Source organism: Equus asinus, chromosome 14 (genome assembly GCF_041296235.1).
Source record: "Equus asinus isolate D_3611 breed Donkey chromosome 14, EquAss-T2T_v2, whole genome shotgun sequence".
NCBI classification, from domain to species: domain Eukaryota; kingdom Metazoa; phylum Chordata; class Mammalia; order Perissodactyla; family Equidae; genus Equus; species Equus asinus.
The window spans coordinates 28,295,189-28,309,615 of NC_091803.1; the positions used below are offsets into that span (position 1 = coordinate 28,295,189).

The 14,427-nt window shown below is 49.7% G+C and overlaps 1 protein-coding gene across 2 annotated transcripts; it reads right to left on the bottom strand.

The window, feature by feature from the left end:
* Positions 1–3,191: 3,191 nt before the first annotated feature.
* AQP8 (aquaporin 8) lies at positions 3,192–12,063 on the bottom strand. Of its 2 annotated transcripts, none has more exons than XM_014834143.3 (6): positions 11,907–12,063; positions 11,515–11,768; positions 8,523–8,649; positions 6,550–6,764; positions 4,930–5,064; positions 3,192–3,685 (listed from the first exon to the last, which is right to left on the bottom strand). In XM_014834143.3, exons 1-6 carry the CDS (start codon positions 11,916–11,918, stop codon positions 3,637–3,639), a joined length of 792 nt encoding a protein of 263 aa, XP_014689629.2. In that variant the 5' UTR covers positions 11,919–12,063; the 3' UTR covers positions 3,192–3,636. The 2 variants fall into 2 exon arrangements, with proteins under 2 accessions (XP_014689629.2, XP_014689627.2); XM_014834141.3 differs by lacking the exon at positions 3,192–3,685 and adding an exon at positions 3,692–3,894.
* Positions 12,064–14,427: the final 2,364 nt, after the last annotated feature.

Sequence of the window (14,427 nt, forward strand, 5' to 3'; positions counted from 1 at the left end):
CCAGGGACTTGGAGGGGAAACAGTGGCTTTGGGTTCCAAGAAAGGCGAATGCCTAAACCCCTGCTGAGGTGGTCAGACTCTGGAAGAGAATGGAAGTGTGCAGGTAGAGGGGATGGGGGCAAGACCTGAAAGGCCTTGGTCTTAACGGTTTCTTGGATACATGAGCATAGAGCCCCTGGAGCGTGCAGGTGTGCTAGGCATGAAGATGTGGAATTGTCAATAAACGGTCCCTCTTTCAAGAAACCACCCTGGCCTGGACAAGTGTGACTTAGCTATTATATGGCACACACCATCTCTGAGACTACTCCCAACAGTGGCACCATGTGGTAGACAGGCGAATGGCAGCAGCAGCAGTCACAAAGTAAAATGTTGCGACATGAGAGTAGAGGATTGGCATACTTCCCTTTTGGATTGCGTAAACTCTCAGAGTTCTTGGACAATCCTGTGAGGGAGAGACGCAAGTGTGTAACAGTAGGCTTCCCAACAACAGGGCATGTGAGGACTCCACTTCTAGCAAAAGGGAGTGACTCAGTACTTGTCCTCCAAGGGTCTAGAGCAAGACATGCCTATTGGAATAGAAAGAACAGTAGACCGTGTGTCCAAAACCCTGGATTCTGATTGAGCTCTGCCACTAGATCACTGTGTGATTATAGGCAAGTTATTTAGCCTTTCTGGTTTGGGAGTTGGACAGCATGGGGGTTCCCAACCTTTTCCCTTTAAGAGGCCCCAATCCTTATATGAGGGTAGCTGACTGAGAAAATACATATGGGCAAAGTCCATTTAGAATCTCCTTGCCAGAACTCCACCCCCTTGCCTTCGTTCTGACACCTGCCAGTTGCAAAACCTTTGATTGAATGATAATAAATATAAGCTAACACACTGTCCATGTATTATGTACTAAGTATTGTGCTAATGCTTTACAAACATTATGTTATTCCTATAAGCATCCTGAGGCAATATTTCCATTTTACAGATAAAGAACTGAGACCGAGAGAAGTTAAATAGCTTCTTCAGGCTTATACAGCAAAGAAGTAAATGTTCTGAGATTTAAACTCAGATCTTTCTCAGAATCCAAACTCGCAGCAGCTACATTTCACTACTATCATAGAGTTTCTACCTCTAACATCCTAGAATTCTGTGCCCTTGCTTTTGAGAAGACAGGAGGTGGGTTGGAGGTGAACTTAGGAGATCTGGGTCAATTTTGGATTCTACTCTGTAGGATCAGAATGAATTTGGGAGTCATTGAGATCAGCCCGTGCCATTCTTTCTGTCAATGAGTACTTAGTCCCTTCTACACAGCAAACACGAAGCCGAAGAATGTGGAGTTTCAAAGATGAACTAGCATTGATCTTCCTCTTGAGAGATTATGGTCTAGAAATTGACATGAAGAGATTGACATGCAAGTCAGGAGTGAGAAGAGTTACACGTTTTTCCGTCCCCTCTCTTAATGGGGGCCCAACAGGCAAGTAGGAGACAACTCAGGAGACATACTGTCCCTTGTTCAGAAGTATAATGACCAAGGTCATGAACCCTGCAGTCAAACATACCTGATCTTGAATTTTGCACAACCTACCTACCAACTATGTGACTATAGGTAATGTCATCTCTTGGAACCTCAATGTGCTCCTCTGGAAAATGAGAACATAAGACTATCCACCTGTGTGAGTTTCCTGGGACTGCCATAACAAATGACTACAAACTCACTGGCTTACAACAACAGAGATCTATTCTCTCACAGTTCTGGAGGCCAGAAGTCTGAAATCCAGGTGTCGGCAGGACCAAAGTCTTTCCAAGGCTGTGGGGGAGAATCCTTCGTGGCCTGTTCTAGCTCCTGGTGACTCCTGGTACTGGTATGTGGCAGCCTAACTCCAGTCTCTGCCTCCCTCTTCACATGGTCTTCTTTGTGTCTCTGTGTGTCCTTTTCTGTCTCGTGTAAGGATCCTCTCAGATTTAGGGCCCACCCTAATTCAGTATGACCTCATCTTGATTCTTACCTTAATTATGTCTGCAGAGACCTTGTTTCCAAATAGGGTCACATTCTGAAGTTCTAAGTGGACATGAATTTGGGATGACACTATTCAAGCCACTACACCTACCTTACAGGATTGTTGTGGGGAGTAGATGAGATAATGTATGCAAAGCATTTTGCACAGCACCGGGCAGACAGTACACACTCAATGAATGCTAGCTGCACATGTGTGGATATCTGTGTATATGAACATGTGTGTATATATGTATATATAACTATTGTGTTACTAGATTTACCAAAGGTTTATTTCATTATTTATTTCACCCAAGGAAATAGTAACTTTTATTATTTTTCGCTCCTTGTGAGTGTTCTAAGTTTCTTGTTTCTGATTTTATCACATTATTTCCTCCCTTTTTCTTTTCTTTAGGTTTTTTGTTTTATTATTATTGTTATTTTCTTTTTCCCCAAAAATGGTTTGGACATTTGGGGATATCGTGTCCATTTTCTCAGTAGGCAGTCTCTAACTGTCTTGGTGAATTTCTCTAGTGAGCATATTCTTCACTTTTACTCAGGCGAGCATTTTGTTCATCTTGTAGAAGTGGGTGAGTTTTCGTTTGATGTTGAGGATTGGTTTTCCCTAGCACTTCTTTGTGGTGTTATAATGATCATCTTCCATAAACGACCCATAAATTCTTACAGAGAAGATGCACACTCTACTTGTAAAGTGGGAAGTTCAGAATATCTTTTTATCCTTTCTTATTCTTATATTCATATCTTCCATACAAATATCACTGTCTCTCGAGCCCTATATTATGCACATTATATATTTCCTTGGGAAATCCTTGCAGCTCTGGGCCACCGCTGCACCCACTCTCCTCCCCAGCTGAGTGTGATGAGTGGGCTGACCCACATCCTGGATAGTACTGGGCACTACACCAGACACTGGACTCCGCTTTGGGGTTTTCAGCAGGGCGCTGAGGTCTGTGATCTGGAATTGACTGACTCGAGACCAAACTGGACTGTAGAATGGACTCTGAGCTTCAGACAGGGCTCCAAGATGGGGCTGGCTGAGTGAGGGGCAGGCTCTAGGTTGGCCAGCTACCTTGGCACTGGACTCTGAGCTGGACCCAAGCTAACTAGACCCAGGACGGCCAAGGCCCAGACTTTTGCTTCTTCCCCAGCAATTCCCATTTCTGAAATGAAAGGCAAGCCAATGAGCATGTAGAAGGAAATACTGGACTATTTATTGCAAAGCTAGATTGGCAGCTCAGGAAGCAAGGAAATACATAGAATCGGGGAACAAGAGAAGGAGAAAGAAAAGGGTGGGGGAAATGAGCTGATGTACACACACAGCCGTCTCTTCCAACTGTTCTGCTACTGGAACTTCCCTGTCAAGAAAAACTCTTCTGTTGTGCTGTTTCTACCTCCCTCGGGGCAGTGCTGGCAACATGTTCCCCAGGCTGAGGGCTCTGATGAGCACAAAGGAATTCAAAGAACCTAGAGCATCCTCAGGACTTAGCAGTTGTCTGTCTATCCAAGAAGCCAGACCCAGGTCAGTTGCTCCTCTGGGCCTCTGCCCTAGCAGGAAATGAGAAGCTGTCCTGTCTGCAGTCCAGGATGGGTCCACTGAGGGCAACTGGAGCGGTAGGAATTCCACCATCTCAGCTTCACCGTCCCTTTAGGATTAGGCGAGTTTTCCCATCTCCAATGAGCAACCTACAGAAAAAGATGGCCCAGTGAGGTCTCTGAGTCTCTGGAGGAGAGACGCAGCCCTTCGTCAATGTCTCCAGGCCCAGAATTCTCCAGACAGGAAGTTCTTTCCTAAGCCTTCCCAGTCTCAGTAGCCAGATCGCCTTGGGGAGCAGTAGAAACTCTTTCCTGTTTGGTTTCCAGCCCTTTTCCTGAAGGTGCCCATCTCTGCCATTCTGAAAGCAACAGACAGAGAATTATTGGTGATGCTTTTCACTGCGCCGTGGGCTAAGCCAGGACTGCCGATGGGCAGTGATGTAGATCAGCCCAGCCCGGTGACTGTCCTCTCCCAGACAGCGGGACATAGGCCCAACTTGTACCAAATCCAGACCCTAATCCCTGCACCGCCTGGAGCAGGAAGAACAGGACCCTACAGGTCCTTGAGGCTCACAGGAAGAGAGCCCGAGGAGAAGCAGTCAAGCAGATATTCTCCCTCTGATACTTCAACTTTATTATCTATCGCACAACTCCAGGGAGTACTGCTCACATTGTATTTTATGTGAATGGCATCTCCTGACGTGCATGTTCTTGGGGCACCAGATACATGGTTTTCTTTGTGGATAGGGCCCCCCGGAATTGCACAGCACCCCTGTGGGGAACTGCTTCTCCCCTACCCTGAGTCCATATGGTTGTTCGGGTAAGGTTACCCTCACGCCCCCTCTAGGATTAGGCTCATGCTCCAGACATAGCCCACAGAAGTGCTGCCACCCATGGCTACAGTGATCAATTCAGAGGTAGACCTGACCCAAGCTGGGCCGGTGCAAACCAGCGACCATGAGACCCAGGACTTTTGCTAGAGTTGTTGTTCTAGTTCCTCTGCAGTTGTTAAGCTGCTAGGATATAAGCCTAGAAAGCATCTTTGCCACTACTGGAGAGCCTAACCAAGCATGAGGCTTATGCAGAGGACAGCTGAGCCTGTGAGAAAGATCAGGTTCCAAGGCATTGTTGGAGCACCTACCTGAAGCCAGTGCTACCTCTGAACTTTTCAGTTATGCGAGCCAATGAATTCCCCTTTATGGTTTAAGCTGTGTTCAGATGGATTTCTGTCACTTGCAACCAAGTGGCACAGAGCCATAATCTTCACCTCTGAAGAAGGCTCCCTCTTTCCCTTCTCCAGCCCGAGTGAGACCCCCGCCCTCCAGCCCTGGACGCTCTGGGAGCTGTCACCAGGTCCCCCTCCAATGGACCAGTGGCCCCGGTCACACTCCTACCTGATGAGTGCTCCTACAAGCAGGCTGGCCAGGAGTGGGCCCAGCCAGTAGATCCAGTGGAAGTTCCAGTAGCTGGCCACCACAGCAGGTCCAAAGGCACGGGCAGGGTTCATGCAGGCTCCTGACACAGCACCCCTGCAAACACCCAGCCACACAGGTCACCAGGATCCCAGCCAGGCCCCACTCACCTCAAGTTCATTTCCCCAACTAGGCCTATGTCACACACCACCCAGAAACCCTCTCTGAGCTACTATATCATGGGGTTCTGGGGGGTTCCAAGGAAGACACAGGCAAAGAAGCTATCACTTCTTTTTCATTCAGAAGTGAAAGGCTTGACTCCTCCCTGGGCATACAGTCTGCCACTCCCTACACACCCTTCTAGAAGAATGGCCAACAAGGCGTTGCCTGTTGGGTGATGGCAGGAAAAGAAGGTGGATCCAGGTCCTCTCCAAAGTTGATAAAGCAAAGTCAAGCAATTGTCAACTACATGAACTTTGGAGTCAGGCCAACCTAGGTTCAAAACCCAGCCCAGCTATTTCTAGCTGTGACCTCTGTTTAACCTCTCTGTGTTTCAGTTGAGGTGAATGTAGCTATTTCATAGGTTGTTGTCAGGAGTGAATGAGAAAACGTTTGTGTATAACCCATGTCACATAATTCGTGAACAATGTTAACTCTAATCTGGCTGACCTGGTGGAGACTCTTGTTGCACCACAAGCTTGGGGCCCAGGATCTCCTCCAGGGGACTGTTCCCCAGGTGTCTGTATCCTTCCCCCATTCACTCAAGCTGGGGTCCTAAAGACCTCATCCCTCCCCCAACCCGGCGTCTAGTAGGCAAAGTCAAAAGGAGTCAGTAGGCTTGCAAGTGAGTCACTAGAGGGCAGCAAAGTCCAGCCACAGCTTTACACGCTCTCAGCTCCCCAGACTCTGCTTCCCAAACGAGGGCACGGAGCTGGAGGGCAGAGGCGGGAAAGCAAGAGTCGCTTCTGTGTCCAAGAGAAAGGAAGGAGTTAAACGTTAAGCAGTGGCTGCCTCATCCCCTTTAGCAGATTTGGGCTCTTGTTCCAGATCTGTCACTTAATTTGCCACTGCCCAATGACGTTAAATAAGTCACTTATGTCCTCTCCGAGCCTCAGTTTCTTCATATATAAAATGGGAGAAATAATCCCTGACCCAACCTTGTCTCCTTAATCCCTTCCCAAGCCTACTGAGAGGCTCAACATAAATGAGACAGTGGGTATGGAAGCCCTTTGTAGGACCTGACTGTCCACTGGCTGGACAAACATAGCTTGCAGAAATGTTTTATTGACACTATGAAAATTGGAAAATTCCACATAACACTCCAGTCTTCTGACTTCCCTGGAGTGAAATTAGAAGATCAGTCACCCCAGCCCATATTCCCACACAGAAGTAGCTTATCAGGTTTTCATAGTGGTGGCCTCCTTAGATGCTACAGTCCCCACCATTCCCTATTGTATGCCTAGTGCGAGCCCACTTCCCTCATTTGCATTATCTTCATGGCCTCTGTTGGCAACTGAGCCTAATCTGCAGGACTAACCTCCTCCAGAACTGAGCCTCAACCCATCACTGGGCACCACAGTCCCACTGCCAAGGGACACTCACCCTGCCAGGATATCCACGGTGACGGAGAAGCCAATGGAGAATGGAGCCAGAGGGCCCTGTGTTTTCTCATTGATAGCACCCATGCATACGGCCAGTGTCAGCAGTGTTGTCAAGACGATCTCTGCCACCAATGCCCCTGCCACCTGCCCCGGCTCCTGGACTGTCACAAAGGCCGCCCCAGATGCATTCCAGAACCTCTCCTCAGGACTCACCGCCTGTGGAGAGAAGTGGCTCAGCCTCACCAGGGGTAGAGAGACAGCTGGGAGCAGAGGGGAGGGGGTCCTAAAAATGCATGCCCCAACCTTTACAGCCGTGAAGGGTTCTGTCCAATGTGCAGCCAGATATATCTGGGTCCACATCTCTGCTCCACCAGTTTTTACTGTGTGGCTCTGTGTGAGCTATGGGACTACTCTGAGCCTCATTTTGCTCATGTGTAAAATGGGGAAAACCCAGCAGTGGCCCCAGGTGTTGTGAGGCTGAAGCTTATATAACTTAGATAACCCTCTTTAAGAAAAATAATACAGTACAAAAATACCTTACTTTTACAAACTTGGCAAACACATATGACCAGGTGACCCCTTTGCCAGCCCCCGATAAGGCTCCTTTGAAGAGACCTGTTGCAAGGAGAGCTCTGAAGCTTAAGTTCCATCACCTTCACAGGAAATTGGCCACAGGGCTTGTCGCAGCCCCTGGAGAGGGAGGATGGCAGAGCAGACAAGCTTCTGGACGCTGGACCTAAATCTGGGCTCTGCTGCTCACCAGCACATCTGAACTTAGGCACATTACTGACTTCTCTGTGCCTCCATTTCCCCGTATAAAGTGAGGATGATAGTAACAGCTCATAGCTCAGGTAGCGAGTGTCCTCTAAGGATTGTCTGCGGCTTCTGGGGAAGTCGTTGGGAGATTAAACGAGAGAAGATATTGTAAAGTGCAGGGAGGGTGTCCTTAGTCACCGGCAGCTGCGCCCTGCACTGCTCACCGTCATGTTTGACAAGTTTGCAAATAGCCAGGCTTGAGGGAGAGTATGGGCGCCACTTTCCCATGAGGATCAGAGCAGGATGGTCGCAGTCCCATTCTACACACGGGAACAGGGTCTCATGCGGGGGCGTGGGGAGACCAAGGCAGGGAGGACAGCAAAATGGGATTCGAGACCGAAGTCTGCCATGGGCCAGCACCAAGAGCCATAGTCCAAACCCAGGCCAGGCTGACAGGGTGCCCCCGTCTCCAGCCCCAAACCCCCACACTCCATCCTCCCCAAACCCCTCACCCATGCCAAGCAAGGCCTACATCTTGAAGGGCCCCTTGAAGGCTTAAGGGAGACAGGCAAGAGAGAAAGAGAGAGAGGGAAGAAAGAAGGAAGGAAGTTAGGCAAAGAGGGAGGAAGGGAGTTCGTCTGCGGAGTTACTTGTAGAGCTCTAAAAATTCTGTGGCTGAGAGGAAGAGCTCGTCTTCCTGTTGAGGTGGAAGGATTCCAGATATAAATTAAATATTAACTCCCATCAAAGGTAGAGTAACTCAGTTTAAAGGCAGGCAAGCTGGAGAACACTCAGAGAATTTAGTTCAGAAGTTTCTCAAGAGAATAACCAGGTTCATCCCGTAGCCTTGGTCGGTGTTCAGTGAGATGTTTCTAGAGTGAATGAACATGTAAATGAATGAATGAATCAATGGATGGATGGATGGACGAAAAAACATTAGAAGTACCCAAAGCCAGAAATGGACTCAGGAAGAGAAACCTCAAGTCTTGAATTCTGCTTCCTGGTCTGTCCAGGGAATGGCTGTGTCCAGACACAGACAGAACAGGGTGGATTTGGAGGGAAACAAAGGCCCTTTGAGGGTCCCCTCCCCAGTAGAAAGGGCCCACCCAATCCCAGTGGAGGAAACAGAAAAGAACTGTATACTCCCACCCTACCCTCTACTCCACTAGCCCCATCAGGGCCAAAGCCAGCAGCCCAGACCCCTGGGTGATCACCCACCTTGGCCAAGGCAGCCCCAATCAGCCCCCCACACAGCTGGGAGATCCAGTAAGGAAGGAGCATCGTCAGGTTGAGACCTCCAATCAGCGTGGCTGCCAGGGACACCGCAGGGTTGAAGTGTCCACCACTGTCACCCACAAAAACAGAAGGAAGTCATGAGGCCAAGGCCCAGGCTGTCACCCAAGGGAATGTGTCCCAACCAGACGCCCAGCCTGACCTTGCAGGGCCAGAGTCAGTCAAGGACCCAGCCCAAGTATAAAACGGGAACCAAATCCTGCCCGTTTTCCCTGAGGTGCCTGGTGGTGGAGGGAGGCATAGGTGGGGAGAGCCGGGGAGGAGAGAACAGCCCTGTTTCTGCCCTACACCCAGACCCCAGGATGGCCCAGAGGAAGAGCGTGGTCGGAGACCACCCCTGAGCTCTTCCCAGACTCCCCCAGAGCTCCCTCAGCCCTTCAGAGACGTGGCTGTAGGTCAGAATGAGACCCCAGGCTCCAAATTAGTAGCCCAAGAGAGGCATCCTAGCCTCCTCTTATAAGTAACCAGGCCCCAAACAAGAGCTCCTGATTGGATGCTAAACTAATCAAACTAATTAACTAGTTAATTGCTAAACTAATAAAATCTCCGTTTTTGGTCTGAAAGTGTGATTAGCATTGAGTGTAAAATTGATATCGGGCTTTATGGCAATGCCATTGGGAATTGGGAGTGAGGTCAGAAGTTCAGGGGTGGGTTGGGGATTGGTATCTAGAGTTTGGGATGTGAAGGGGGTTATACAAAGTCAAACCTGAGGTCAAAGAGCCAGTGCAATTTGACCGGCCCCTCCACTGCTCATGGAAAAGAGCCCTCCTTTTCACCAAGATGCTCAACCAGCCCAGGTCCCAGAGCCAGGAGGGCCCCAGCATCCTGCTAGCCCCATCAGCATCCCATCCAGTCTCACTCAGAAGGGGGAGATATCCTCAGAGATTGGCCCATTAAATCTCTCTAGGTCATGAAATGGATGCCCCCATAAGAGGGAAAGTGACCCCAAGAGCCTCCATGTCACACAAGAGCCAAAGTGCCCCCTCAGGTGTTAAAAGCCCCCCAGTGGGCCTGCCCACACCCAATGGACACAGAGCAATGAGCTGAGACTGGACAGAGAAACTTGGTTCTGGACAAAAGGACTTTGTCCAACACGCTGACACCTCAGGACCAGCTGCCCAGCTTGTCTGTCCCAGCTCTATACACAGGCCCTCAGGGGAGCCTCATGCATGATTTGGAAGCACCAGCCAAGGCTCAGACTCAGTAGGTGGAGAGAGGGACAGCCAGGCCTACCTGGCCTAAATTTGGGTCCATGACCAAGCTCGGCCTGGGATCTGTCAAAGCATAGAGATGAAGATGGGGTGGGGCAGCCTCCCACAAGACACTGTACGATTAGAACCCTCTCCTGGGCCCAAATGGGGAGAGAAGCTGTTACTCAGAGCATGGCTCGACCAGGAGAGGACTGACTGTGTGGAGCATCACACAGATTCCCGAGAGTAACTTCACACTCACTGATGATAAAACAATCAAGACACTTTCTAGTTTATTCCTTCAGTGTTCACTCAGCAGATATTTATTGAACACCTACTATGTGCCAGGTGCCATGTGGGGTGCTTTATATGCCTTATCCTAGATCTATTTAACAACCTCAAAGTCAGTGTCCGGCACGCAGTAGGTGCTGGATAAGTATTTGTTGAAAAGCAAATGATTGAATAAAAGGTTGGTGCAACAGATAGTCTACTGCGGTGAGTAAGGGGTCTCTCCAGTCAGCTGGCCTGAGTTCAAGCCCCAGCTCTGCCACTGAATAGCTATGTGGCCTTGGGCAAGTTACATAACCTTCTGTGCCTCAGTGATGCTCTACTTCATATGGCTGCTGCAAAGATATAATGAATTAATAAGTGTATATATATATATTATTGTATATATGGTTAGCACTCAACAAATACTAGCTACTACTCTTATTTCCATTTATACTGCTGCACACAGAGACTCAGCTACTTACCTTGATCTCCTAGCTAAGAAGTGACAGAGGTTGCATTCAACCCCAGACCCATCAGAACAGAAGACTGTGTTTTTCATCTCACCTGCAGGCTTGGTTGAACATTTAAAGAGAAATGTTAAAGTTCTCTTTCTAGTCTGTTTTCTGGGAAGCTGTATTTTAATTTCCTTATTCAGATCTATTTTCTCAGTGAGATTAAATATAGACCGACCGGGTCCTGGCTCACCTGCCAGGCGCCACCCTGAAGACGGCCGCACGAGGGCTAGCCTGCCGAGGAGCTCCCAGCCCGCGCGCGAGGCTGTGCAGATGGAACCCCTGCCCTCCCTGCCTCCTCTCTGGTCACCGTCTGACAGGGAGACACTGCAGGGGTGTCTGGACCTAGCGGGGAGTCCCTCGGTGTGTTCTTCCTCATGTCTCTGCCTTCCCTGAGGCTGGAGTAACCCCATGCTAAAGGTAACAAGACCACAGCAACCTCCATAGGGACTGAGCTCTTCACATCATGTCACTTCGTGCCTCCCCCATGAGGCGCTGGGCCTGCCTCTCGGCTCTGCCTCTTACTGGCCATGGAAGCTTGGGCAGGTTACGTGGGGGTTCTCCTTCACAGCTGGAAAAGGAGGACAATAAGAGTACTTCCCCACGGGGTTGTTGTGAGGATTAAATGAGTTACTACCTGTAAAGCGCGTGGCACATGGTTAGCCCTACATATGTGTTGGCTCGGGAAATAGTTTAGAAAATATTCTATTGTTCCCATTTTAGAGGTGGGGGAGCTGGGCTTGGAGAGTCACTTGCTCAAAGCCACAAAGCTCGTGCGCTGCAGAGCTGGGATTTGAATGCAGGCAGTCTGACTTCCCAGCCCAGCGCCCATCCACAGTGCTCTGGGAATGCTGAGTATGTGCCCAGGGGTCCCTGCGGACAGCTTTGCTCCCCACCCCTGGCTCCCCAGGTTAGCACCAGTCTGATGGCCAGAGCCGGTCTCACCTGATGTTCCCCAGCGTGGCGATGATGAGGCCCAGGGCCAGCCCATGGGCCAGGGCCGGCTGCAGCCTCCCAGTGTCCACCCCATTCTCGATGACCGACAGGCACCCGATGAAGATGAACAGGGCTGAGCCTAGCAGTTCAACCAGGCAGGGCTGCATGAACCGCTCGTACCAGGACCCACGCGACCTGCCCCCCATGCTTGGCTCCTTCACCTTGCCACTGCCAAATTCAGGGTCACACATAGACATGGCTGCCTACAGTAGGAAAAGAGAGAGTGGACACAGGTGGGAGGAGAGCCCAGAAAGAAGCCCCTGGTGCTCCAACCTTGAATGAATTCTCAGCAACCTCTGGGACGGCCAGGCTGCAGGGGCAGAGGCCAGCAGCCAACTCACCTCTGCAGACATCAGACCTGAGACAGCAGGGACCCTGGCTGCTTCCTGAGCTTGTTGGGAAGCCCACACCTGCTCTTCTGAACACACCTGTCTCCAGGACGAGGGTCACTGATCCCGCTACAGGCTCTGCCCCTTTTAAAGGGCTGCAGAGGCTCCCTGAGATGCCAAGAAAGCAATAAAGCCTGGGTGGGAGGTGGCCTTGAGGCCCAGAATAGGAAACATTTTTTTTTATCTCAAATGGGCAGGGCAGGGGGTGGTCAAGATTGCTGAGCTTTCTGCCAACAAGGTGAAAAGGCATTGACTTAGCTGTGTCACCTGGGAGCGCTCCAGGCCTTTCCCAGCAGCAGAGGGAGGGCCCGGCTCGCCAGCTCCCCAAGGTCGCTATGAGTGTCCAAAAGAGGCTTTCGTGTGTATAAGGATATGAGGGGTCCCCACCAGGTTGGGACTACACATGGGCTATAACAGCAAACTCATCTTCAATGATTTTTCTATGGATTCCCACGGACATCTCCTCCCATCTGAGGTCTCGACACCTCCACTTGCTCTTCCTGCTAGCTTGATCCACGAGTGTGCAGACAGAAGACCGGCCACTGACAGAGGCAGCAGAAGCCATGTGGCACCATGGCAAAGCCCACAGACTTTGGAAACAGGCTGCCTGGACTTCCAGCCCAACTCTGCCAGGAACTGGCTGTGTAACCTTGAGCGTGTGGCTCACCCTATCTGCTCCTGAGTTTTCTCCTCTGTGAAGTGTGGTTGACAGTAACAGTACCAATGGCATAAGGCCATTGGGAGGTTTAAATGAGTTATATAATAAGGTGCTTACAACAACACCACACACATGATCAGCACAACGCCAGTGTCTCCTGATTTAGAACATACATTTATGTGTAACTAATATTTATTGAGCACTTTCTACATGCCAGGCGCTGGGCTAAGAAACTTATATGTATTATCTCATTTAAACCTCACAACAACCCTGTGAGGAAGGTACTATTACAGGCATTTTACAGATGGGGAAGCGTAAATTCAGGAAAGTTAAGTTTCCTCGATCATAGAGTTTTTGTGATCGCAAAACTTGTGGGTTACGTCACAAAAAGAACAAATCCCATACGATTCCACCTATCTGAGGTCCCTGGAGGGTCAAATTCACAGAGACAGAAAGGAGAATGGTGGTGGCCAGGGGCTGGGAGAAGGGGGAAGTGGGGGGTTGTTATGTAGTGGGTACAGAGTTTCAGTCTGGGAAGATGAGATAGTTCTGGAGACGGGTAGTTGCACCATAATATGCATGTACTGAACTATACGCTTAGAGTGGTGAAAATGATCAATTTTACGTTGTGTATATTTGACCACGATTAAAAGAAAACGTGTAGGTTAAGCTACTATACTCTGCTGCCTTTCTAGGATGGATGGAAAGAAGGCTGGAAGGAAGGGAGGAGGGTTGGAAGGAGAGACATGTTTCCTTAGCCGTTCGCCCAATATTTAAATACCTCCCCCCCGCCGGTTACTGTCGTAAGAGCTGGCTGGAAACGTGGCAGTGAACAAAACATTGCAAAGCTTCCTCTCTGTGCTCATAGCTGTTCCCTGAGGGTTTGTCTGTATAGCTAGAGACAGGCAGAGAAATGATGTTAGGGATAAGAGGATTCTAATGATAACTTCTACCATTCATGGACTACTCACTGTGGATCTCACGCTGTGCTGAGCGCTCTGCATCTGTTCACAGCAACCCTGTGAGATAAGTCCTGCTGCTTCTCATCCCCATCGTCAGAGGATGAAAACAGGCACAAAGAAGTTGAAGAACTGGCCCAAGGTCATGTAGATAAAAAGTAATCTGCTTCAAGACAGCAGTGCGTGTATCTGAACTAGAGTCTGACTGTTTGCTGATAGCTCTTTTCAGCTGGGGGCTCAGGACACAGCGCCTCTGTTGACCGACCGTACGTCTCAGAAGGCTTCGTGTCTGCTCTCTTGCTGGTTGTCTTCAGCCCTGTTCTCTCCCTCCTCCGTACCCACAGCACGGTGTACAAGCTGTTTCTCACACCCTCCCCCGTGTCCCTGCAAATGGCAACATGAGAGAGTCGTCCAAGCCGCAGCATCCCTGTCTCCCTCGTTCTTTGTCCAAGTCCTGCCAAGTGCTGCTTCAGAATATTTCTCTCCTGTTTTCACCCAGGGCTTGATTAGTTCTTGCTTAGTCTCTTGAAGAAAACCAGACCTTCATTATTCACCTGCCAGATGCTAGGCCCTACACTGAGCACCTCACACGTATTGTCTTAGTTAATATTTCCAACAATCTTTTATTTTCCCCGTTTCACGGGCAGGGACTCCTAGCTGGTGTTACTATGATAACTCCCCATCTGGTCTCCATGCCTCACCCGATTGTAACTGATCCCTTTAATACTGGGAGCCAGCAGGGCACAGTTTGGCACTTGGGTCTGGGTTTGAGGATCAGGCTTCTCTGCTCTCACCTGCTGTCTGGTCTCTCTGCCTCAGTTTCCTCTTCTATAAAAGTGGGCTGATGGGGGCTGGC